The 27,875-nt window shown below is 35.1% G+C and overlaps 1 protein-coding gene and 1 long non-coding RNA gene across 4 annotated transcripts; one reads left to right on the top strand and one right to left on the bottom strand.

Annotated features, from left to right (window-relative positions):
- tnnc2.1 (troponin C2, fast skeletal type, tandem duplicate 1) lies at positions 1-27,418 on the top strand. Of its 3 annotated transcripts, none has more exons than XM_051096083.1 (6): positions 1-85; positions 15,984-16,038; positions 16,225-16,368; positions 18,219-18,333; positions 18,960-19,096; positions 26,899-27,418. In XM_051096083.1, exons 1-6 carry the CDS (start codon positions 71-73, stop codon positions 26,928-26,930), a joined length of 498 nt encoding a protein of 165 aa, XP_050952040.1. In that variant the 5' UTR covers positions 1-70; the 3' UTR covers positions 26,931-27,418. The 3 variants fall into 3 exon arrangements, with proteins under 3 accessions (XP_050952040.1, XP_050952041.1, XP_050952042.1); XM_051096084.1 differs by lacking the exon at positions 1-85 and adding an exon at positions 9,645-9,763; XM_051096085.1 differs by lacking the exon at positions 1-85 and adding an exon at positions 13,021-13,158.
- LOC127154516 (uncharacterized) lies at positions 22,620-24,589 on the bottom strand. Its single transcript, XR_007825489.1, has 3 exons — positions 24,350-24,589; positions 23,367-23,449; positions 22,620-22,781 (listed from the first exon to the last, which is right to left on the bottom strand). It is a non-coding gene; the product is annotated as an uncharacterized LOC127154516 (long non-coding RNA).
- Positions 27,419-27,875: the final 457 nt, after the last annotated feature.

Genomic DNA, 27,875 nt, shown 5'->3' with positions numbered 1-27,875 from the left:
TGTGATTTGCAACGGTTTTGCTATACCATGCGCGAGTAAACAGCTTTTTCAGGGAATACAGCGGACCAATATGAGTGGGGAAAAGGTAAGTTTCTGTCTCTTTCTGACTCCGAGAAGAGTCCTTGCTGTCCAGAGTGTGTCTTCAACCATGTAGGCATTTTAGTATTACAATATATTGTGACATGATATATTGTTATTATATCCCTGCGTTGTTTTGAATGTTGAACAATTGTATCAACATATGTATATATCCCACGATCCAACAGAGGATAAGAAGTATGGAGAATGGATCAGTTTTTATAGGGAAAGACTGCATAGTTAAATGTTTAGCATGTTATTGATTTTTGAACTAATCAATCATGTTAACAACTTTAAAGCACTTATTGTGAATTTCAGTTACATTGTAGAATAGGGTCGCTTTGTGAAAACCTCTGAATGGTTCATTTTAGATATACTAAGACAGAAACTCACCTGTTCCCCACTCATGTTGGTCCACTGTATTCCCTGAAAAGTTAAACAGGTGTTTCGGGTCTCAGTAGACTAGCATAAATTGACCGACAACGCCATCTGCTAATTTTGGGAAAGGAAGTTGCTCAATTGTATTTGTGAGAAAATCTGCCTGCACGCATTTGTGAAAAAATCAAGCCAAGTTTCCTCATAAAACATCTCACAGTTGTAACACACAATATATATATTTGTCCATACCTCTGCATTTTCTCTCAGATAGAGTTTTGTATTTGCAAATTACTTAGTGTTAGTTTGAAAGTTGAGTTTTTCCTTGCAAAGCAGATTGTGTTAATTTGCAAAACGCTGGATTTGTTTGATGAATATTGGCACAAAATTCAGTCCATAGAAAACACCTCCCTACTGTTTCTCCCACAGAACCACTAAAGTCAGGATAAATTTTTATTGTAATTACAGAGTATGTTGACAAGAGTGATGTAGAAATATTCACCATGAAGCTTACACTGTTGGACGTATCTGAGAGAAAACAGATTTCACAGTATGATCTAATTTTCAGCAGTAGGAAAAAAAGTGTTTTAAAGCTTGTTGTTTTGTAGAACATCACAGTTATATATGATATCATAATAATAAGGCCTGTAGATCGTAATGTATTATTTAAGAAAAACATAATTATATTTTAATTAAACTTTTTTTTTTTTAAACATAGTCTGTGAGGTAAAACGCCCCCAGGAGGTATGGCTTAACTGTAGTTATTCTGTTCTGAACAACAAATCCTATGTTTATCCATCAAATGTATTCTAGTTGCACTGTAAAAAATAAAAAACACAATTTGTTGAGTGAGCTTAAAATAATTTGTAACCTGGCTGCCTTAAAATTTTAAGTTCAGTCAACTAAAATAAGTTTATTCAACTTGAAATGTTAAGTTGTACTAAGTAACAACTTAGATATTTGTGTTTGCTAAACTTAACAGATGGGTAAGTAACCCAGCTGCCTTAAAATTTTAGGTTGATTCAACTCAAATCTCTAAGCTATCACTTTGTATAATTTAACATTTCAAGTTGAATAAACTTTTTTTTGAGTTGACTGAACTTAAAATTTTAAGGCAGCCAGGTTACAAATTATTTTAAGTTGACTCAACAAATTGTTTTTTACAGTGTGGTTGAATAAAACAAAAATTGACTTTATATTTAAAAATTACCTCAGGTTAGCATCAGGTGGCTATTTAGCTAGCCAGTTAGCATCAGCTAACAATATTTCTCAAATAGGCTATTATAATTTTGTAATTCATAATTGATTATATTTGTCTTAATTTTAAACTAAAACTGTCTGTACTCTGACTTTGCTGTAAATGTATGCAAATTGCTTTGTCAGACGGATGGGGGTGGGGGGGATTTAACCCAACCCATTGGGGCATTTTACGCCACCTTGGTACTAATTTATTTTTTGTTAAAAAAATCTAATAACATAAAAACTCTGGACATTTTTCATACTTGGTTTATAATTGATGTCATTGTCACTAAAACTATGATAACTATTCTGGGCACATTCAACTTTTGCTTCACAGGAAAAAAAAATCACAGTCCTTAAGGGATTTGTTTTCTCCCACTCTACCCAATGAGTAGCCTGGTAATGGCATTTCACATTGTCTTCATATTTGATTTTATCTTATGTTGTCACTAACAGAAGAACGACTACTGAAGGAAGATCAAAATGTTAATAGAAGTGATTTAAAATGTTAATGAAAGGATGCAGGAAAAGTTGTCACAGCTTGAGCTAAGCGATTACCCTTGTGTTGTGATTGACAGGAGTAGGTTTACACGCAACATTGATTTAGTCAACTGCTAAAACGATTTATGTGATTCAAAGGATATTGATCAAACATAATTATATATATGCCTATCGACTGGCATGTATTAGCATTCAGTGCTACAGCTGTAGAATCACTAAGCACTCTTGATAGATAACTGGGATTTAGGGAGAGGACAAGAGCAGGGGCGTTCACTGCTCTCTCCTTATTTAGCTTGCTACACATCTAGTTGTTCTCCAAGATTCAGCTGCCGTGCTTAAGAATGTCCAAGAATAGAGCGAAGAAAATAGGGGGAGTGTTAGGCACAGCGACTGGAGCGAGAGGTTGACAGTTGCTGCTGTCAGTTACCTCAGCTTAAGCGTCTTGGAAAGCTTGGGATGACATTAGGCACTCATGAAGAATAAATGCTTGTTAAATGAGCCCCCAGAGGTTACCTCTGTGCAACTGGCCCACCATACTACTCTACATTATGGACTGGATGGGGGCTGGATTAGAAAGAGTGATGACAAGACACTCACTCTGCCTTGAGTGATTTGCTCATTTATGTAAATCTATCTGTAATGAGTAAGCAGCTATTCTGATTCTCAAAGTCATCCTCGTAAGTTTATGGAAAGTCTTTTACTTTAGAGGTTAGAGTCTAAAAGGTCTGTCTGTCTATCTATCTATCTATATCTATCTATCTATCTATCATCACTCAATTTTCACTCTGAAATTTCTACACTCTTATAAATAAAGGTGCTTTAAAAGGTTCTTCACAGCGAACCATTTTTGGTTCCACAAAGAACCATTCAGTCAAAAGTCAAACCATTCAGTCAAACCATCTCTTTCTTAAGAACCTTCTTTCGCCATAAAAAACCTTTTGTGAAAGAGAAAAGTTCTTCAGATGTTAAAGGTTCTGTATGGAACCATTTAGAAGGACAAAAAAAGTCCTTCTATGGCATTGTGAAGCACCTTTATTTTTAAGAGTGTAGTCTAAATTTCACATTTACAATAACAAAGTCAGACACTGAATTTAATTTGAAATTTAATGATAGAAAGACTAAAATAGGGTTTTTTTTTTTTTAGTAAAATTTACTCCAATAAGTCACTGAGACAGTGTACATTGAGCAGTGTTGGGCATGTTACTTTAAAAAAGTAATTAGTTACAGTTACTAGTAACTGAGTTAGTAACTGAGTTACATCATTATAAAAGTAACTAACTACCAAGGAAAGTAACTAGTGTGTTACTGTTTTAAAAAAAATGTTCAAATATGTCAAATAACTTGGATGCCCCCACTATTAAATGAATGAAATTTATATTAATTAATAAAAATATTTACTTTACTCACCCGATATATAAAGCTTAATGGTACAGTTTTTTTTTTTAATATCTGAGTGTACACTTAGCATCAGTCAGTCAAGCATTATAATATGACATTATGATGGGGGGACTAAAAATAATACTGAACAGATACTTAACTACTATGAATACTAATAACAATGTAAAATGCACTAAGGATTAATGAGCTGATGGGTTCATGAATATTAATTACGTTGTCTGTGTTCGCTTGAACTGATTTCCTGAAATCAAAACAAGGGCGATAATAGGTGAGAGCCAGCCAATAAGATTGCCGTTTGCGCATTAGTTCTACCTACTACCGGAGAAACCGGCAGTTCTTAAAAGCTGAAGAATTCCAAAGGAACTCTGTTATTTTGACAGGAAAATACAACAAAGAATATTGTTTACATGTAGCGTGTCAATTCTGCATTGTATATAAGACTTTCTCACTCTGTATCTTTCTTTGTGTGTGTGTGAGACATAGCGATGGCTAGTTGTGTGTCTTCAAACTAACATTAGAGTTTACACTTCGTCAAATACAGGTGCACAGTGCATCCATTCAGATGAGCAGAAAAATAAAGTTATAGTAATATTACAATAAATTATAGTAATGCCGCATTTTATTGTTAGTAACGATAACGGCGTTGTAACATTCGTTACTGAAAAAAATAATGCCATTAGTAACTCATCACTGACATTGAGTACATTGACTACATCTGACTCTAAATAGCCTCATTCTTTCTAATTTCACAGAAAAACGTGTGTTTGATGCCCAGCCTTCAATTAGTCAGATTGAGTTATTAATCTAGATAATAATAAGAAAACTAGATGATTATGAGATGGACAGCTTTCCTTACAAACCAGCCACCGTAATGAAAATAAGTAGGTTTTCACTGAAAAGAAATGTGGTATTCATTTCTTTTCTTGCCAGAGGGATCGCTGCTGGATGAGCTCAATGAGACTTACCTTTATTTGGTTAATTAAGGTCATTTTAAAGAATAAAGGATTAGAAAGAAATGTAGGCCTGTATGTGAACATATGAATGTTGGAATCATATTTCGGTTGTTACATATAATCCTCACGTTGACAACTACATTGACTACTATACCAGCCACATCTGGCTAAAATCACCTCATTCTTTCGAAATTCACAGAAAAACGTGTCTGATGCCTGGTCCTCAATTAGTCAAATGTAGATAATAATATGGATAATTAGGAGAAAACTGCATGCTTATAAGATAATACAGAGCCTTCCTCACAACCAGACCACTGTAGTGAAAATACTTGGGCCTTTACTGGAAATTAAGTTGGCTTTTATTAATTTTCTTGCCACATCCTTGCTGGATGAGCTTAATAAGATTGACCTTTATTTGGCCAATAAAGTCATTTCATACAAAAGGAGGATTAGACAAAATGTTAAAAATTTTGTCTCTGAGAGCATTAGAACACGTTTAATAAATCATTTTTAAGTCTCATACTGTGTGTACATGTGTGATAGATCCAGTCGCTTTATTACGTATCTCTCCTGTCAGTAGATAAGAAATTTTGTCTGATATTCAAAAGCAAGGCAGCATTGTTTCAGCAGGTTTGTACCTTTAATTCAGACCGTGACACCAATCTACATTTGGCTATGACATCTTTACACATCATAACTTCGACTGTACTGTATTACAAGTTGAGTTACAAGTGTTTATAAGTTATGGGTGTGGGTGTGTTAAGCGTGTGGATAAAGACTATCTACTAAGACTCGTCCTGTGAGTAGATATATTTGCAAAGCCTACGAAACTCTAGCAGTCAGAGGATTATTAGCAGAAACCGGATAAGGCATGGAAGGGTAATGATGACAAGACTTAAGAGTCTTACAAGGTCATTCGTCTCCAGTCACATTGAAGAAAACACAAGTAGAGAGGGGAAAAGCTGTACTGTTCATGTAGGAGGAAATGTAAATGAAACCTTTGTTGTTGCTACCCTCATGTTATGTAATGACTTCAGCTTGAAAACTTGTATACAATGCAGTCATATGGACTGCTTTTGAAGCTCTTTTTAGATGCGTAAAAGCTCTAGTCCATTCAAAATTTGAATGGTCTGTTTGTCACCTTCAGTTCACAACAATTCTCATTCATTTTTTGTGTCCGCAACAGTGATTGACTGTCGTACAACTCTGACAGCAGTGCAGTGACATCATGTGATTAGTTATCAAGGCACATGTAATCAGAGCTGGGTAGATTACTTACAATTGTAATCCGTTACTGATTCCAAATTACATGGCAAAAATTTTAGTTAGTCACGTAATCCGTTACATTTCACATTTTAGGTAATATAATCTAATTACTTTTAGATTACTTTTGACCTAACTCGTTTATCACATTGATTTAAATAAGATGATCTTGTACTATATCTATAAAGAAAAAGAAAATATATTCTATTTGTTATTAATAACCAGATAAAGTGCATTAAACATTCAGTTATGTCAAGGTTTCCAAAACTGGGGTTTGTAAAGGAACTGCAGGGGGTTTGTGAGTTTGTTAAAAAGCAAATAATTATTTCAATCATAAAAATGTGTGGTAACACTTTATTTTAACTTGTTACATGTTACATACTTACTATTAATATAGCAATTAATTGTGCATAATTACATGAAAGTAACCCTAAGACAAACCCTAATCCTAACCCTAACCATATAGTAAGTACATGTAGTCAATTAATATTACGCAGTACTTAAGTGTATAATTTGTGCATTTTAATGAGTTAAAAGACAGAAGCCTTCTGAAGATGCATTAATACATGATTTACTAACTCTGTGTGTTCATCAGTAGTAGACATACAGTGGCATGCGAAAGTTTGGGAACCCCTTGCAGAATCTGAAAATGTGAATAATTTTAACAAAATAAGAGAGATCATACAAAATGCATGTTTTTTTTGTTTTGTTTTTTTTTAATTTAGTACTGTCCTGGATAAGATATTTTACATAAAAGATGTTTACATATAGTCCACGAAACAAAAAAATAGCTGAAATTATTAAAATAACCCTTCAAAAGTTTGGAAACCCCTGGTTCTTGATATTGTGTGTCGTTACCTAGATGATCTATGACGGTTTTTGATCTACAACATTCACTGATGCTCCAGAAGGAAACATGATGCATTAAGACCTGGGGGGTTAAAACTTTTTGAATTTGAAAATCAAGGTAAATTGTACTTAATCTGTCTTCTGGGAAACATGCAAGTATTTTCTGTTGCTTCCGAAGGGCAGTACTAAATGGGGAAAAAAAAAATGAAATTTCAACAAAATAAGAACAATTTTCAAAAATCTTCATCCTGTTCAAAAGTTTTCACCCCCCCAGCTCTTAATGCATCGTGTTTCCTTCTGGAGCATCAGTGAATGTTTGAACCTCTTATTACAGTTGTGTTTGAGTCCCTCAGTTGTCCTCAGTGTGAAAAAATGGATCTCGAAATCATGCAGTCACTGCTGGAAAGGGTTTAAATATGCAAAAGATGCTGGAAAACTGAAGAATCTGCAGGACCTGGAGGATTTTTCTATAGAACAGTGCTCAGTTTAACTGTTCAGAACAAACAAGGTACTCATGAACAACCGTCACTAAACAAAAAACATAGAAAATCCAGGTAACCACACACGGTATTAAGAACCAAGGGTTCCCAAACTTTTGAAGAAGGTTATTTTAATAATTTTAGCTGTTTTTTTGTCTTGTGGACTATATGTAAACATCTTTTATGTAAAATATCTTACTCAGCACAGTACTACATAAAAAAACATGCATTTTCTATGATCTCTCTTATTATTTTAAAATTCTTCACATTTTCAAAGATTCTGCAGGGGGTTCCCAAACTTTCGCATGCCACTGTGATGTTGAAATGTTAATCTTAATAAAATGGAAATGAATTTTGTAAATCCAGTGGTCAAATGCTGTGTGACCTCTGTGTAATTATATTCACCTGACTAATGCCAGGTCTTTTTGTGAATGTCTGAAAAACTAGAAGACTTTCTGACCTCAAAAAAATCTACATCATAACATGAGTTCTGACCTTTGTCACAAAAAAACTTAATTCGTTGCCTTTTTCCCTATCACGCTTTAGATATCATAAGAAATTATATATCAGTTGAAAACTTTGAAAACCATTTTAAAATCAGATATTCCATTACCATTGAAAATGTACATTAAAATCACATTACAAAATGTTTTCATTAATGAACTATAAAAATTTGAGTTTGAGTAGTGCATTTTCACATCTATGTTCAAAAATGGAAGTGACAGTTAAAGGGTTAAAAGATTAGCTAAAAGAAGAATTAGGGAGAATCAACTGTTACCCTGGACCAGAAAACCAGTCATAAGGGTCAATGTTTTGAAATTGAAAGCTGAATAAATTAGCTTTCCATTAATATATGGTTTGTTAGAATACAAATGAAAATCTGGAATCTGAGGGTGCAAAAAAACTAAATATTTAGAAAATCGCCTTTAAAGTTGTCCAAATGAAGTTCTTAGCAATGCATATTACTAATCAAAAATTACATTTTTATATATTTATTTACAAAATATCTTTATGGAACATAATCTTTACTTAATATCTTAATGATTTTTGCCATAAAAGAAATTATGTCGTTTTATCCTGAAAGTGACATTTCTGGCTGCCTGAGATTCTCCAGTTTTGATGTTGACAGGCTATTTGTAAAGCTTTAGTAAAGGCACTGCCCTTTTCTGGAAAGAAGGCACAAGCAGCAGCTCATTTGCTTTTAAAGGTACATACATGAAAACAGCGTGTTTTTGCTCACACCCAAAAAGGGGGAAATTTGACATGCTACAATAAAACATCTGTTGGGTATTTAGATCTGAAACATCACAGACACATTCTGGGGACACTAGTAAAAAGGAGCATAATGGGCGCCCTTTAATGGAACTACTTTTTATGAGTGTGAAGAACATTTTAATATTCTAAAGAACTTTTGTGCAATGGAAAGGTTCCATAGATGTTCTTTATGGAACCATTGATGCTAATATGGAATTTTTATTTTTTAAGAATGAAGTTAGCCATTAGGTGTTCTCCAGTGGTATAGAGCCAGAGTGGTTGATATCCTTTCATTTAAAAACATATTTGGAAGTACAATTATTTCCATTCAAACCACACAAATTAAGTGCTTCTGAAATTGTATACTGTCTGAGTATGAAGGACTACAACATTCATGGTGAACTAACTTTGCGACCCTCATATTATGCATAGTATGAACGTGTAATATGAATAAAATCCAGACTTTTAATAGCAGAATCTGTGTGGAAGCAGTAGGTCATCCAGGGACTTTTCATTTTATAATATGAACTCAGACATACTCATACCAAATTATGTTTTTCACCTTCTATATATATATAGTAGGAAAATAGGCACATTCAGATGAGGTGATTCATAGTTCTCAGAACATATTTTTTTTGTTCATTCCTCATTAGATGTAGTATGCTCTCGTTTCATAGAAACAGAGATTGCACCATCTTGCGCCTCAATTATCATTTGTAGTGAAAATTAGCTGTGTAGTAATAATCCCCTTCAGGGTGATACAGTTCCAACTGACTGTGATGCCTCGCATGAATCTCATTGTCTTGTTGTGACTCACAGTTTCTTAATATGTGTCGATCTGATGCAGACCCAAGTGAGCCGCTCAGCATAGACAGTGATACGCAGCCAAATTGACTTCTAGATGGTGCGATTGACAGATAAGGTGAAGAAACACAGTCATGTGTGTGAGGGAACAAATCCAACCTTGTGTGTGGAAGTGACTGTAGCCAACATCTGCTTCTGGAATCTGTTAATCCACTGCTTAAATAACCTTGCATTGCTTTCCTTTTTTTTTTTTTTTTCATTTATTGGCTTTGAGACCACTTGTCCATCCTTCAGCTAAATATGGGGCAATAGAGGGCACGTAGAGGTGGCACTGGATTAGAAAGGGATGAAGAAGAAGGGTGGAGCTTTTTTAAGGCTTAACGGTCATTGGCTGAGAAGTTGAGTCTCTGGAGTTTCTTGTCCAATCCTGGCCATTTTCTAGAATAGTGAGAAAAATATGAGGTTTTATTAGGGGGGTCTGGAGACGTACGTTTAGGAGGAAGGCTGCTGGACAGAAGACCGTTATTGTTTTCAGATAGGCTTTGATCTCAATAACAAGCTGTCAATATGGTAAGGAGCAGCTATGGATAAAATGCTTCAGTCTGTCTTTTTATGATCACACAATATGGATATTTCATTATTTATTATCTATTATCTTGAAGATAACAAAAAAAGTAGATATTTGCAGGTTTACCTGGTCTAAACCTCTAACCCTACTTGTTCTAACCTAATAATATCAAGTGGATTTTGTCATATTAAATGATAATTTACTTAAATAAAACCAGTTTTCGTAGATGCTACACATAAAGATCTGTATCTTGAGCCTGGTTGAATATAGTTCTTTTCTTTTGGCTTGTTGTGTTTCTAGTGCAATTAATATTCATAGCAGTGAAGTCGTCATCTATATTAGTAAAACTATCATTACTTTTAACTATTTGTAAGTGCATGCTAATGATTGACAATTGTCTTCTCTCTTCTCATCTTAATGTTTGTGGTCTTTGGATACATGTGGTAATCCACATCATCAAAGAAGGGAACTTACAGGGTTTGATATCAGTGCTGAGACTATCATGGTCCTTTGACATTTGCAGTGCCATTCTGTGATTCCTTCTGGGAATGTGCATGTGAACAACAGGATTCTGGCTCTGTGAGAGGAATGTATATTCATGTTGGTATTAAGTAGCATTTTATACAAAACCAAGGCAGGCAGAAAGGGCACTGGGTACTTCCTCAAGCTTGTTGAGGATGCTTGTTGTTTCTGGTCAGAGCTTTTTTTCCTTCTCTAGCTACCTAACAATATGTTAGGAATCTTATGGAGATGGAGAATGTGTGTGGTGTAGAAGGTATTTTAGCTATATTAAAACACCATGTTTAGCTGAGAACATGTTTTTGACAGATCTCTTGTAATAAATTTGTTACCAGAATACATTTCATGGAGAAACTCATTATTACAATGTCCATTAGCCTTATAGAGACGTCTCTCACATCTCATGCCTTCTTCAGAGAACATGTTAAATATAATTTCTTATGTTTCATGCATTCAATATTATGTTCTTGTCATACAATATGAGGACATGATCTGTCTTTTTTCCTTTTAATCTTCGATTTTATTATTATATTATTTATTTCCACTGCGTGTGACATGAGAGATCTCGTCATCATTAGGTAAATAAATCAAATTTATGCTTCTGTCACATTTTTTGTGGCTGTAAAACTACTCTATGTAATTGTGTGATCTTTCAATGCATTTTCAACTCCTTTTAATCTTCAATAATGACTAATCGTGCAGACTAAACCATAAGTCGTAAAGACTTGAAACTTGGAGGGATGGTAGTACTCACACCATCCACAACTTCACCAAACTGATTACATAATCCAGATTACATGTAATCAGATACTTTAAAATAAAGGTTCCAAAATGGGTTTTTTTGCAGGGATTCCATAGAAGAATCTTTTTAGGTGTCCCCAAAAATCTATTAGTGTACAGTTACCACTGTCACTGACTGTATTCACTGAGAGCAGGGCTATGTCGTTAGTTTTATCCTGAAAACGATCACTGTCTGCATATTTCATAAATAATTTCTGACATTCTGGCTGTGTGCGATTCTCCAGTTTTGTTGGCCCACAGCTTGGCACTGCACAATGTATAATGGTCTTCAGAGCCATCTTTATCGTTTGGTTTCTGCGCAGACGTGTGCATTCCCTCTGTTGCACCACATGCGTGAATCAGTGGGCGGGGCTAAACAATCAGTGATGTTGATGATCTTCTGTGGAGGCGGTGCTTATCCACACTGTGACATCATAGAGTAGAATATTCCAAAAGCTGTTGTTTTGGCAGACTGCCTTCAATATGAGCTGTTTTTAGACTAACAACAAAGTTTTGAGCTCTGAATCTTGCAGGATGTTTTTTTAGTACAATATCCTCTTGGTAAATGATGGTAAATGATCAAGGGAATTTTGGTTTCTCATATCATGACCTCTTTAATATTCTTAAGAACTTTTTGTGGAATGAAAAGGTTCTATAGATGGCAAAGGTTCTTAATGGAATCACTGATGCCAATAAAGAATTATTATTTTTAAGAATGAAGTTAACTATTAAGCTTTCTCCAATGGTAGAGCCACAGTGATTGATATCTTTCCATTTTTAAGAATCTTTGATTGAACACTGTATACTGTCGGAGTATACAGTACAACATTCATGAGGAACAAAATTTGTGAGCCTTATATTCTATATAGTATGACTGTGTAATATGAGTAATATCCAAACTTTTAATAGCAGAATCTTTCAGAATCTCTGTGGAAGCAGTAGGTCATCCAGAGACTTTTAACCTTTCATTTTATAAATAAAATAAACTCAGCCATTCTCATACCAGATTATGTTTTTCACCTTCTATATAGTAAGAAAATAGGCACATTCAGATGTGGTGATTCATATTTCTCAGAACATTTTTTTTTTTTTTTTTTTTTTTTTTTTTTACAGTCGCAGTGTTCATTCCTCATCAAATGTAGTACACTCTCGTTTCATAGAAACAGAGCTTGCACCATCTTGCGTCTTAGTTATCATTTGTAGTGAAAATTAGCTCAGAGGACTTTAGTTTTAACAGACTTTAAGCTTTAGGTTAATGTAGTTAGAGGTATGTTTGTTTATTTGGTGAGTTTTCAATCAGACAAAAAGGTACAAAAGATGCCACTGGGACAGTACCCTTTCAAAAGCTACAATTTTTATTTTAGTACCTATACATATTGCTACCTAGCACTGTTTGAAAGGATACCTCCCCAGTGACAGATTTTGTACCTGTTTTTGGACAGTGTAGCTGTGTAATAAACCCCTTCAGGGTAATACAGTTCCAACTGACTGTGATGCCTCACATGAATCTCATTGTCTTGTTGTGACTCACTGTTTCTTAATATGTGTTGATCTGATGCAGATCCAAGTGAGCCAGTCAGTACAGACAGGGATACACAGCCAAACTGACTTCTAGATGGTGCGATTGACGGATAAGGTGAAGAAACACAGTCATGTGTGTGAGGGAACAAATCCAACCTTGTGTGTGGAAGTGACTGTAGCCAACATCTGCTTCTGGAATCTGTTAATCCACTGCTTAAATAACCTTGCATTGCTTTCCTTTTTTTTTTTTTTTTTTTTTTTTTTTTTTTTGGCTTTGAGACCACTTGTCCATCCTTCAGCTAAATATGGGGCAATAGAGGGCACGTAGAGGTGGCACTGGATTAGAAAGGGATGAAGAAGCAGGGTGGAGCTTTTTTTAAGGCTGAACGGTCATTGGCTGAGAAGTTGAGTCTCCAGAGTTTCTTGTCCAATCCTGGCCATTTTCTAGAAGAGTGGGAATAATATGAGGTTTTATTAGGGGAGTCTGGAGACGTACGTTTAGGAGGAAAGGCTGCTGGACAGAAGACTGTCATTGTTTTCAGATAGGCTTTGATCTCAATAACAAGCTGTCAATATGGTAAGGAGCAGATATGGATAAAATGCTTCAGTCTGTCTTTCTATGATCAAACAATATGGATACTTTTTTTTATAGAAGATCTCAAAGAGAATATAAAAGTAGATATTTGCAGGTTTACCTGGTCTAAACATCTAACCCTACTTAGAACTAACCTAATAATATCAGGTGGATTTTGTCATATTAAATGATAATTTACTTGAATAAAACCAGTTTCCATAGGTGCTACACAAAAAGATCTGTATCTTGAGCCTGGTTGAATATAAGAGTTCTTTTGGCTTGTTGTGTTTCCAGTGCAATTAATATTCATAGCAGTGAAGTCATCATCTATATTAGTGAAACTATCGCTACTTTTAACTATTTGTAAGTGCGTGCTTATGATTGACAAGTGACTTCTCTTCTCGTCTTAATGTTTGTGGTCTTTGGATACATGTGGTAATCCACATCATCAAAGAAGGGAACTTACAGGGTTTGATTACAGTGCTGAGACTATCATGGTCCTTTGACATTTGCAGTGCCATTCTGTGATTCCTTCTGAGAATGTGCATGTGAACAACAGGATTCTGGCTCTGTGAGAGGAATGTATATTCATGTTGGTATTAAGTAGCATTTTACACAAAACCAAGGCAGGCAGAAAGGGCACTGGGTACTTCCTCAAGCTTATTGAGGATTGTTGTTTCTGGTTAGAGCTTTTTTTTCCTTCTCTAGCTACCAAACAATATGTTAGGGATCTTATGGAGATGGAGAATGTGTGAGAATGACAGATCTCTTGTAATAAATTTGTTACCGTAATACATTTCATACATTACATGAGAAACTCATTGTTACAATGTCCATTAGCCATATAGAGACGTCTCTCACATCTCATGCCTTCTTCAGAGAACATTTTAAATAGAATTTCATGAAATGTTTCATGCATTCAATATTATGTTCAATACTGCATTTTTCAAGGGCGTACATGATTTTATATTGCACGGTTTTTCACACGTACACACAATATTCATATCATATGATAGACCTCCTCATTCGGAACAACTTTGCCTTTAAAACTACTGCTTTCAATCAGACAGTTTGTTAAATGATTGAAAAAATGTAAAAAAAAAAAAAAAAAAATACTGCAGTGCAATTATTTGAACTCTCTAGGTCAATCATTATCAAAAAATGTTGAAATTTACCCTTTGGGAAGCTATGACGAGGTCGTTTAGAAAAGGGGCCTGTCCGAAAATACCCAAAAGCCTATAAAGCCTCAAAAACTAAAAATTTCACGAAACCTGGTGGGCACATACCAAAGGTGATTCTAAAGTTTTAGGGACAGTAGGGAAGTTTTGGTCCTGTAACAGTCATAAATGTTAGAAACATCATATTTCTATGGTAAACGACCTGGATTTTCCAAAAATGTCTTAAAGGGGTCATCGGATGCCCATTTTCACAGTTGATATGATTCTTTAGGGTCTTAATGAAAAGTCTGTAATATACTTTGGTTAAAAATTCTCAATGGTAGTGTAAAACAACACCCTTTTTACCTTGTCAAAATCAGCTCCTGTTCTTTTTGAGGTTTTTTTAAATGCAAATGAGCTCTGCTCCTCCCCTCTCTTCTCTCTGTGGAGTGGCGAGCCTGTTTACTTTAGCCGCATTTAGCTGCGTTTAGCCGCTAAACTTGCTAACAAGCATGTTATTAGGAAAGGCAATCGCAAAGATTCATGAAAAAAAAACTCTTATATTCACTTCTGCTGTAAGTGAAGCTGGATCACGAATGATTTGCGCAAACATAGACGGATATATGTAGATCGGGAGGCGCATTCTATTCACAAACAAACGTAATCCACTGCATCTTCAACAGCTCAGATGTCGACCACTGTGTTTATTATTACATCCAGCAACACAACACCTCAATCGCTCAATCAGAGATATTCTTGTCTAACTTACATCCCTGCTCCAGCATCGAAACAATGGAGGTCGGACTGTTACAGTTGATTTAAGGCGGGTCTGAGGTAAAACGCTCATGTCAATCAACTATTATGGGCGTGGCCTCTGTCAGTGTGACAGGCATCTGAGAATGGCTCGATTTGAAAAAGGGGATATTATTTTTACAGATAAATTAAAAACCACTACATGGATTTTTATCATTATAGGGTAGATGTGTACATACACTGACAACACACATTAATCTTCAAACAACATGTAAAAGTGAACTTTGTATCCGATGACCCCTTTAAAGCGATTGAACAGCTATAATATAGTTTGCAGCTATATTAATTTTGTTATTTCTTCTATGTTCTAAAGAGATCATTAATAAACAAAATGGATTAATTTGATTATTAAGTGTCTTTTCCACCTTTAGGTTACCTAGAAAGTATTTTGGTATTCAGTCTGTACATAAAAACCTAAGAATGTCATTGCATTAAATATCAAGCCAATTGCTTAATTTTGTTAATAAAAGCACTAGCATCATTTGTTTACAAATTCCATCTGATTTGATATTTTGTTATTTAATGCAGTGATAATCTTACGTTTCTACACTAATTCTGTTTGATAATTAATACTTATTGTAACAATTATTATTACTAAATACTTTTTGAGGCCACTGAAGTTTCCACATAATTTTATTTTATAAAGTTAAACTATTTAAAAGGAAAAGCTTTTCATAATGTTGTTCCTGTCTGCTCTTTGTCTGTCATGAATATTTTTTAAAATAAATTTCCATTGCTTTATTCAAGACCAGGAGCCCCCTGTGAAGGTTCAAATAATGAACAAAGTTATTATGTTCAGTTTGATTTGTAAATGATCCATAAGGCTCTTAGTATACCACAATCTCTTCTTCTCATTAGCCCACTGATGCCCAGCAAGATGCCCGCTCCTTCCTGAGCGAGGAAATGATTGCTGGTGAGTGTGTGAACTTTGACAATCTCTTCATGATTTTGCTTATTATACTGCTCGCCTTTCATGGTGAATTGTTCTTGTACAAAAATCTCATTACACAGCTTTTCACATCCTGTTTTGAATTCTTTTTTTTTTTTTCCTTTTTCTATTTTTTATGTATTTTTTTTTTTTGGTAATCCCAAATCAAAGAGTTCAAGGCTGCCTTCGACATGTTCGACACTGATGGTGGCGGTGATATCAGCACCAAGGAGTTGGGTACCGTCATGAGGATGCTGGGTCAAAATCCAACCAGAGAGGAGCTGGATGCCATCATTGAAGAAGTAGATGAAGATGGTAAGTTGGGTTGCAACCCAAAAATGGACTACACTCTCATTTCTTCACGATGCCATAGAAGATCCTTTTTTGTTTAAATGGTTCCATAAAGAACCTTTAACATCTGAAGAACCTTTCTGTTTCACAAAAGGTTCTTTGTGGCGAAATAAGGTTCTTCATATTATAAAAAGGTAAGAAAGAGATGGTTCTTTAAAGAACCTTTGACTAAATGGTTCTTTGTGGAACCAAAAATGGTTCTTCTATGGCATCGCTGTGAAGAACCTTTTAAAGCACCTTTATTTTTAAGAGTGTACATTAAATATAGGTTCGCTTGCAATGTGCGTAAAGGGATAGTTCATCTAAAAATAAAATTCTGTCATCTTTTACTTACCCTCAATGTAATTCAAACCTTAATGAATTCTGTTGAACCCAGATTTTGAGAATTTATTTCCCACAATTGTGATATAAACTTACAATTCTAAGAAAAAAAGTACAAATTATGAGTTTCTATTCTGACTTCATAACTTGCAAAAAAAGTCAGATTTCAAGTTTATATTGCACAATTCTGACTTAATTTCTCAGACTCGCAAGTTTATATCTCACAGTTTTGACTTTATATCTGAGAAAAAGTAATTCTGATAAAAAAGTCAGAATTGCGAGTTTGTATCGTGCAATTCTGACAAAAAATGTCTGAACTGTGAGAAAAAACTCAGAATTCTGAGGAGTAAAAGTCAGAATTGCAAGATATAAACTCCCAATTCTGACTTTGACTTGCAAAAAAGTCAGATTTGCAAGTTTATATCACACAATTCTGACTTTATAACTCAGTTGTGAGTTTATATCTCAGTTCTGAGAAAAAAAAGTCTGAATTGCGAGATATAAACTCACAATTGTGAGTTATAAAGCCAGAATTCCGTGATATAAACTCACAATCGCGAGAAATAAATTCTCAAAATTCTGAGCATTTGCAAAGAAAAAAAGTCAAAATCAGAATTTTAAGTTTTTTTCTCGCATTCGGACTTTTTCTTTTTTTACTCGCAACGCTGACATTTTTTCTCAGAATTGTGAAATATAAACTAGCTATTGCGTGCTTACATCTCACAATTCTGACTTCATAACTCCCAATTGCATGTTATAAAGCCAGAATTGTGAGATATAAACTTGTAATTCAGAGAAAAAAAGTCAGATTTGCGAGTTTATATCACACAATTCTGAGTTCACTTCTCACAATTGTGAGTTTATATCTCAATTCTGAGAAAAAAAGTCTGAATTGCGAGTTTGTATCACAGAATTCTGAGAAAGAAAATTCAGAATTGCAAGTTGTAAACTCACAATTGCGAGTTATAAAGTCAGAATTGTAAGATGAAAATGTCACAATTACTCTTTTTCTATCTGTTATTTAGTGGCAGAAACCAAGTGGCACTCAATTAGTTTTTTCCATATTTCAAAAATGTGTGCAAAATCTTATGTTTCTTGAAAGTTAACAATGGCATATCAACCCCAAACAAATGATGAAGGAGAGAGTTAACTGAACGCTATAGTACACTCTTAAAAATAAAGGTGCTTCACGATGCCATAAAAGAAGCTTTTTGGTCTAAATGGTTCCTTAAAGAACCTTTAAGATCTGAAGAACCTTACTGTTTCAAAAAAGGATCTTTGTGGTAAAAGTAGGTTCTTTAGATTATAAAAAGTTAAGAAAGAGATGGTTCTTTAAAGAACCTTTGACTGAATGGTTATTTGTGGAACAAAAAATGGTTCTTCTATGGCATCGCTGTGAAGAACCTTTTAAAGCACCTTTATTTTTAAGAGTGCATTTGGTTTCTGAAAACTGTTTCAGTCTTTCCCATCACATCTCAGTTTTGCATCCTCAGGCAGTGGCACTATTGACTTTGAGGAGTTCTTGGTCATGATGGTGCAGCAGCTAAAAGAAGATCAAGCTGGCAAGACTGAAGAGGAACTATCTGAATGCTTCCGTGTCTTTGACAAGTATGTTATTTGATGTCAACACTTAGCCAAACAGCAGTGTGAGGAAAGGTCATTGGATTTGTCTTTCATGTCCACAGTAGTCAGTAGGCATACAAAAACATCTTCTATTGATTCTGCCCATGCAAAGTCCATTTCAAAGTCATTTTTTGTACAAGGGATTTTATTTTTTGTTTTTATTTTACTGGTAAAAGATCTCCTGCAGTACATTTTTGCCAATTAAACAAATGTATTTTGTCAGAAAACACAGCTACTTCTGAATAGCAATTAATATGCTTTTTAATTATCTGGGCAATGTTAATCACATATTGTTCATCTATTTGGCAAGCAATCAAGTATTACACAACAGTAAATCCTCTACATGCAAAAAATATGCTGAATATAATTTCACTGTACTCATTCCAGCAAATTACACCCATAAAATCAAGATCACCTGTGTGACATGAAAGAAAGCAAAAAAGACATACTGCAGCTACATTGTGTTTCTAAATGTGATCTTTGTTATGTGTCAAATTATGCATGACAAAAACACTGCTGATTAATAATCAGCAATCAGTTTAATGGAGAAACAAACACATTCTGACATTACAAGTTAAGTTGTAATTAAAAATATATTTTTTTTCCAACAGGAATCAAGATGGTTTCATTGATCGTGAGGAGTTTGGGGAAATCTTGCGTGCAACTGGTGAGCCGGTGACAGAAGAAGAGATAAATGAACTCATGGCAGATGCAGACACAAACAAAGATGGGAAGATTGATTTTGATGGTAAAGCAAATCCTATTTATTCTATTTTCTGTGCTGCCCTCATGTGGAAATTAAAGGGTTCAATTAAAGGAGAAGTCCACTGCCAGAACAAGAAGTAATTTACTCACCCCCTTGTCATCCAAGATGTTGATGTTTTTCTGTCTTCCGTCGTAAAGAATTTATGTTTTTTAAGGAAAGCATTTCAGCATTTTTTCCCATTTAATGGACTTTAATGATGCCCCGATTTTGAACTTGCAAAGTGCAGTTTAAATGCAGGTTCAAAGGGCTCTAAATGATCCCTTCCGTGGAAGAAGTGTCTTATCTAGCGAAACGATTAGTCATTTTTTTCTAAAAATAAAAATTTGCATACTTTTTAAGCACAAAAGCTTGTGTAGCACAGGCTCTGGGATGCGCGTCCATGGCGTTACGTACTGTGGAACACGTCGAAAGGTCACGCGCGACGTAGGCGGAACTACAGACCAAGCAAACGTGCAAAGACTAAGAAAGTGGAAGTAAAAAGTCAACGATGTTGGATGATTCTGAAGTTGTAGGAAAAAATGTGATGGAGTTTTTCGCCATATCCTACCTTTTTGAGCCGGAGTACACAGACGATGAACTTAGACGTAATTCCATAGTACGTAGCATCGTGGACGCGCATCGCAGAGCTGGTGCTACAAGCTGCATTTGAACTGCATTTTGCAAGTTCAAAATCGGGGCACCATTGAAGTCCATTATATGAAAAAAAAAAATCCTGAAATGCTTCTTCAAAAACCATAATTTCTTTACGACTGAAGACAGAAAGACATGAACATCTTGGATGACAAGGGGGTGAATAAATTATCTGTAAATTGTTGTTCTGGAAGTGGACTTCTCCCTTAATAGATGCAATAAAAGAACCAGTCTGAGTTTGGATTAGTTTTCTAGAATCAAAAATTCCCTGATAATTTACTCACCGCTACGTCATCCAAGATGTTCATGTCTTTCTTTCTTCAGTCAAAAAGAAATGAAGGTTTTTGAGGAAAACATTCCAGGATTTTTCTCCATATAGTGGACTTCAATCCAAATTGGGTCCTAATTACAGTTTCAGTGCAGCTTCAAAGGGCTCTACACAATTCCAGTGAGAAATATGGTAATTGGTCATTTTGGTGACACTTTATATGAAGCCCATATTTATAATACATTATAAGGGTATTCTAAAGGCATTATAATCAATGCATAATGCATTATAAAAAACCTTATGATATGTTGTATCATCTCAAGAGTATTCATAAGAACGGTTTAATATATTAAAATATTTACTTGGTTATAGCTTTTAAGAGTATGGTGATTATAACACACAATAAACACATCAACTTAAGTTACCATGGATTATACTTCTCATAGTTATAACGTACTATAAGTCTCATATTTTGCCATGTTGCTTTACTTAACAGACCACTTATAATTAATAATAATATTTTTTTTCTCTCAAACAGCCATAAGATCAGGTATCAGATCAGATGAATGTGTAATAGGACACGTTTGCTTTTAACTATTTTTATTGTAATATCAGTTTGATTATTTTGATGGTAACCTTTAGGGCCGTTCACATTTCACATCTTTTGCACGCTCAAGTTCGTTATTTTTAAATGTAGACATGTGACAAGATTCAACCAATTAGCTCCATCCTTTTCAGTAACAACATTGAAAGCTCAGCCAAGATGGAGAAACAGCTGATCATAGCTGTACATTTTTAAATAAATTTAGTAGCAGAGCTACAGCAAGTGATATTTAGTGCTGGAAATCCGTTTGTCCTTTGATGAAACTTCTGCCTCTTCATTGAGAGTGCGGGTCATGGTTGCTATGTTAGCACTTTATTTTGATGGTTCCCCAACAGACAAACTGATTATAAAGTAACTTTTCAAGTAAGTGAACCTTCTAGCTACCTACTAAGGTGTACCTTAAGTCTAACTTAAGTCTACTAATACTCTAAGCAGTGTTAAACCCTATTCGGACAGGACTAGTTTTCTAAACTACGTTTGAGTTTCGATTCTTATCACCTGACGTCTGCGATTGTCGTGTATCACTTCGGATGGGACTAACATCTCCGTGTTTATTACAGAGGTGGGAGGGTCTGTTTCGTACATCTGGGCGTTGCAGAGATCACACACTCATGCGTGCATTGAGTATAGTCAGATTATTATCATAGCATAAACACAGTTTTACTGCAAATACCATGGTGGAGCTGTATGGCTAGTATAGCAAAACCATGGTTAATGTGTGGTTACTTTAGTTTAACTCTTTTATTTATTTGTAGTAAAACAATGTTTAATTTATAATGTTCATAAATGTACATATGTAATTAAAACATTATGTAACATTAATGAGTGCAGAAATGAACGCGAGTAACGTTAATCTTACCCAACGTTTATATTACAGCGGTTAATGTGATCTGGCTCTTGATTTTATTATTGTAATTTTTTGCTTCTTTGCCGAGAGGGAAACGTATCAAAAATGCGCACGTTAAGAGCATATACGGTAATTCACGTTGGCCAAAACACACAAGGAAATGCGTGGGGAAAAAAATACCGTCTGCAATCACAGACATGCACAATCGGACGGGATTAGTTTTCTCAGAGGATCGCTGAGTTTGCCGAAAAACAGTAGGTCATTTGCTCTGAAATTATTACAGAGGTTGTGTGAGGAAAACACAGACGTGGCAGATTCGGACGGGATTAAAATTGCAAAGTAGGCCCACGTCTGTGAAACACAAATTTCTCTAACGCCCCCCTGTAAAACTAATCCCGACCGAATAGGGCTTTTCTTGACATGTGGTTGCTTAATAGTCAATAGACTAAGGGGACAATCAAAATAAAATGTAACCTTACATTACATTTAGAATTTGACAATGTCAAGTTTTCCTTTTTCCCAAAAAACCAAACATGACCTTACATAGCTGCTTTGAAACAATTGTATAAATATAGGTGATCTGTAGGAATATGGGCATAAAACACCATCTATGTTTGCTACTGTCCACCGTGTTACTGGGCAATGGACCTTTATCTCACTTCCTATATCCGGTAAGTGAAGCAGTGTATCCCTACTTCCGGTCCCATCGCAACGCAATGAAAACTAATGGGAGAATCCTCTCTTTCCTTTCTTTCTCCGGTGTTACTGCAGTGTACCCGGCTGCTTTTATTCCAAACAATGACACACTGCCTCAGTTTTCACGATTTCCTGACACAACACGGATGAGATGCATGGGATGAATTAAGGTCCTTCTAAAATATTACGCGGGAGCACGTTCGCGTGGAGTATGCATTTCGAAACTGGGGATGTTTACGCCTACATCTCATATCACAAGTTCCGTTGCGTTTGGAAAATTCTGTGCACAGTAATCCGAATATTTCTTCGCCTGTCTCTGAAAATGTCCGGAGTTTGAAATCATCCTGCAGATGCTCATTTTAACAGGCTTTTATTCAACTAGTGATTACAGCATATTGAAAAATATACATAACCGGAAGAATTGATCCACTGCTTTAACAAGCGCTTCCGGTGTGATAAGGGTCCATTAACCAGGCTTTATCTCCACACAGCTGTGTGATCAGTCTCACCTGAGAAGATCAGTTTCTCCTTCATGAGGTTGACGTCACGACTCGGCCGACGTACTACAGCGCTTAGCATGATCTGCTCAGGGTTCTAGCTGCGTATACCACTCATCTTCCACCTGAGGAAAAAACATGACAACACACAGTCAACAAAACACACTTCTGAGGCTTTGAAAGTGCCACAAAGTTCTGCTCATTAAGTATTGGATCTTGAAATATTTGATGAGATAAAGTGACTGAGAACACTTTAAAAGGATTAAAGAGCAACACTAAAGTAAAAGCACTAAGAATGATAATTACTGGAACGAAAAATACAAACAGACATATGAAACAGAACAAATCAAGACCCTAAAATACTCATCCTCATTACCTGATCAGGTGATAGCTGAGCAATTTCAGCGAGCAGTGGAAGACAGGCGCATGCAAAGAGCAGAAGACAGAGAGAAAATGGAAAGTAGAGATTGCCAAGAAGAAAAGAGCAGAGCCATCAGTTGAAAAGCGCCCGCCCGCCCAGCAGAGATATAGCAAGCGTGCTAACTGCAGAACAACCTAACATTAATGCCAAGGACTGCTTTCGTGCAAATGTGTGCGAGCACAGAAATAGTCATATTGAAGATTAAAGCCACTACTGACACAGCAAAATAGCTTCCAGTATTAAAAAGCATTAAGAAACAACTTGAAGGACATAAAAGAGATGCACTTACTTCTGAAAAATGAAGATGCCGATGACAGTCACCACAGATATTAAATCTGAGGTGATCCATATCAGGCCATATTCTTCCGCACTCTACAAAACATGTTAAAGCAGCATTTAGCCATTAGATATCAATATAAAAAAAGCTAATTAGGAGAAAAAAACAAGCAGAATCCTAATAAAATAAAATCACAATATATATAAAACTGTACACTACTAATCATAAGTTTTTGAACCGTAAGATTTTTAAATGTTTTTTACAGAAGTGTCTTCTGTTCACCAAGCCTGCATTTATTTGATCCAAAGTACAGCAAAAACAGTAAAATTCTGAAATATTTTTACTGTTTAAAATAACTGTTTCCTATTTGAATATATTTTAAAATGTGATTCATTTTTGTGATTTCAAAGCTACATTTTAGCTTCATTACTCCAGTCACATGATCCTTCAGAAAGCATTGTAATATTCTGATTTGCTGCTCAAAAAACATTTATTATTATTATCATTATTACTATGTTAAAAACAGCTGAGTATAATTTTTTTCAGGTTGCTTTGAATTGAAAGTTCAGAAGAACAGAAATCTTTTGTTACATTACAAATGTCTTCATCATCAATTTTGATTAATTTAAAGCATCCTTGCTAAAGAAAATAATTAATTCCCATTATTTCTTCCCCTAAAAAAATCCCTTTCCACTACAGACTTTTCTGATGCAAATGTATGCAACTATTTGTAAAATTAGTTAGTGATCTTGCATCATATATAAAGCAGGCAATTTTAAAATCTACAGTATTCTGTGGAATGGGTGATAAAATGTGTAAAAGTGGGCCAAGATTCTCTACATCCTTCTTGGAAGCTGACAGCATAATTGAATTAGCCATTCAATGAACATCCGATCAACGTGTAGGACTTCATGAATGACAGGCGTTCCAAATCTGGCCTGTGTATTTGAATGTGATTATAGCCGATTGATACAAAAAACTGAAAATTTACTCACCTTGCAAGCTGTCCAGATTGTAGATGAGCTTGTCTCTTCAACACAACAGATTTATAGAAATTTAGCATTCCCCTTCAGTCGTTTCACTACGACGTTACATATAAGCGAGTTCCCATATCCTTCAGGGAACGAGGGTTACGTACGTAACCTAGACGTTATATCACTTGCCCTCCAATGGATCCTCTGCAGTGAATGGGTGCCACCAGATTGAGAGTTCAAACAGCTAATAAAAACATCAAAATAATCCGTAAGTAATTTACACGACTCCACTCTATCATTTAACATCTTGTAAAGTGAAAGGGTTGAAGCTAAACTCTACAGGGACACTGGCCCTCCAGGACCGAGTCTGCCCAGGCCTGCCCTAAATGGCGTAACTTAAATTTTTTTTTCTTTCGCATTTTACTAGTTTTTTTTTAATTGTCAAATGACGTTATTTTCGGCATTTTAAATAACAGAAAGCGACGTCAGTTGTAGTGCTCATTATCCCCTAAACAGCGTAACTTTAATTTTTTTTTAATACAATTTTTTTATACAATTTTTTTTATAAAGAACCAACAAATAAAATTAATTAAAAAATAAATACAAGAAAATAAAATACATACAAAAATAAATTAAATTAAATAAAAAAAAAAAAGAAATGACAGGTCTTGCTAAATCACAATAACTTAAATGAATCAAACAAATGCAGAGTTTTTATAGCTTTTTTGTTTGTACTCCCCTTAATAGTACTTCTATAAATATCTAATTCTTTAAGTACCACAGAAAAAAGAGGTTTCTGATTGATAAATTTACAGCGATGAATATGAAACTTAACAAGTATAATCAAGAGATTGATAATGTAAGCCTCATTTTCCAGCTTCATATAAGCTTCATAAGAGAATTAATATTTCTCTTCCAAATGTGCATTCTGAATAATAAATAAATTTAACCTGCTGCAGTCAATTTCGTCTTCTCATTAACAATGTCTTTCTCATCATATTTTATACCTGTTTACATTAAAATACATTTTAAATAAACACCCTTAGTGAATTAATCATGGATTTATTATAGTAAATGTAGTAACCATGTTATATTTTATTTTATTTTTTTCCGCGGACTGATTTCCAATTGTATTGCCATAGTTTTACTACACATACCATGCTTAATTTTCGTAAGAGCAGTATTAAAATAGATGAATGAATAGGCGTTGCCTTAAAGAAATAACAATGTTGAACATTTTAGCTAATTAATCTAGACAGTATAACGCATTGACAGCGTGATTTGAGTAATATTTAAGAATTTTGGCATAAACGTAAATTACATACAGTGAAATGACTGTGAATGAAAAATGACAGAATAAAGACTAAAATTTAATATAAATAAATAAATATGTTGATTCTGATTTTATTCATCAGGTCTCACACACACTGCACGCACTGACGCAGTGTGGTGAAATCACGCATGTTTATGAGCCATGGGTTTCTCAGATCGGTACGTTGGATTAAAACTACAAGTTCCGATGTGTTTGGAAAATTATGTGCACAGTAATCATCAGAATATTTCTTCGCCTGTCTCTGAAAATGTCTGGATTTTGAAATCAACCTGCAGATGCTCATGTTAACAGGCTTTTATTCAACAGCATATTGAAAAATATACATAACCGGAAGAATCGATATACTGCTTCGACAAGCGCTTCCGGTGTTCAATTCCGGTGCGATAAAGGTCCATTGACATTTTTAGTGTTTTGGGCCTATACTCAACATGGAAGCCTAGAACTACTGAGCATATGGTATGTTCAGAAATATATTTTCATAAACAAAACGTAAGTTTTAGTTAAATTGTCTTTTTAAAATGAAAATTCCATGTCATTTTCTCCTCCAACTTCAAAATCATCTGACGTCGTTGTTTTACCTTGTAAAAGGCGTTTGACTTTCTTTGCATGTTCACCTTGTAAACACTGGGTCGGCACGTCCGCCTACGTTATGTGCGTAATTACGTAATGTGTGAGGTCAAGCTAGTGCAAGACAAGCATTTGTGGTTAAAAAGTATATTGATTTTAATTATTTTTAAAAAAAAATGACCGGTCGTTTGACTAGATAGGACCCTAATTCCTCGGCTGGGATCATGTAGAGCCCTTTAAAGCGGCACTGAAACTGCAATTTGGACCTTAAACCCATTGGCCACCATTGAAGTCAACTATATGAAGAAAAATCCTGGAATGTTTTCCTCAAAAACCTTGATGTCTTGTCAAATGAAGAAAGAAAGACGTGAACATCTTGGGTGACAAGGGGGTGAGTAAATTATTAGGAAATTTTTATTTTGGAAGTGAACCAATTCTTTAAAATAACCATTTTTTGCTTGGTGCGAAGAACATTTTAATGAACTGAAGAAACCTTTTCCATTAAAAAGGATTTTTTGTGCAATGGAACGACTACATGGATGTATTTTAAGAGTGTATGATGGCTACAATAATTGAATGCTATGAATGTTCATGTTTGTGGAGAGAGAATGAACAATACCAAGAAATGGGTTTGTATGTTATTTCATCCCTTTTTCTATTTTCATTCCAGAGTTCCTTAAAATGATGGAGAACGTCCAGTAAGAAAAAATTACATTCCATCCCCTCCAAACCCCTAATGACAGCATTCAAGACTCTTAAGAACAACCCATGCTGAGATTGTTGAAGAAAAAGAGAACTGAGGCAACACAACATCAACAATTAGGGCTGGAATTTGCTTTGAAGGACAGAGATTATAGATCAGTTGCGTCATGTTGGAAATGTTCCTCTGGGATCGAACTGTGATGGTGTCTATATATAACCCTTCAAACCTTTTAAGAGGAAACCACTTACGCCTCCCCCCTCAGCTGTCCCCTACTACACCTGCTTATTCCCAAGACATGCAGCAAGTTTCCTTCAACCCCCTTCCCCTCTCCTTCACCCTTTACAGTGATTCAAAATAACCCTGCTACAGTACAAGCTTCAGAAACAGACTTGATGTTGTCATGGCGATACGGAATCTCTTTAGCTGACATGTTTGCGGCGTCTGCAAATCTAATAAAAAGGCACATCTTGGCCAATCTAATTGTTTATTTGGCAATTTTTTTTTACTGTAATAGTATTATCTAAAATTATACAGAATCTCTCCGAGTCTAACATTTTTAAAAGTTAAATGTAATTTCAGGCCTGAAAATTAATAAAGCCATTTCTAGAAGCTGTAACTCATGTGATCTTCTCACCCACCTTGCCCATAAAACAAGAACATCCCACCATATTGGTTTCCAGTACCACATGTCCAAAATACACAACACTTTGGCCGTCCAGTAGATCCGTAGCGAGATGTATTTATCTTTTCGCTTGTCGGTCTCTTCCAATATTTTTCTGCTTACCCTGCCTAGTCTTCACATGGCCAAAAAAAGATTAAAAAGATCAATTTCGAATCCTAAAGTCAACTTTTTGTGCCAGGAGCATGCAAGTTATACATATACAAGTTCTGAAAGGTGCAAAAGGTCAGTTTCCTTGTTTTCTTCTCATGGTGGAAAGCCATGT

The sequence above is a fragment of the Labeo rohita genome, chromosome 23 (genome assembly GCF_022985175.1).
Source record: "Labeo rohita strain BAU-BD-2019 chromosome 23, IGBB_LRoh.1.0, whole genome shotgun sequence".
NCBI lineage: Eukaryota > Metazoa > Chordata > Actinopteri > Cypriniformes > Cyprinidae > Labeo > Labeo rohita.
Note: the sequence above shows the minus strand (reverse complement) of the source record. Positions and strands in the feature narration are given on the sequence as shown.

Bases quoted from the DNA above. Each gene is read 5' to 3' on its own strand.
- tnnc2.1 (XM_051096083.1), top strand. The intron at 16,039-16,224 runs GTGAGTGTGTGA...CCCAAATCAAAG, and splicing joins GAGCGAGGAAATGATTGCTG to AGTTCAAGGCTGCCTTCGAC. The intron at 18,334-18,959 runs GTATGTTATTTG...TTTTTCCAACAG, and splicing joins TGCTTCCGTGTCTTTGACAA to GAATCAAGATGGTTTCATTG.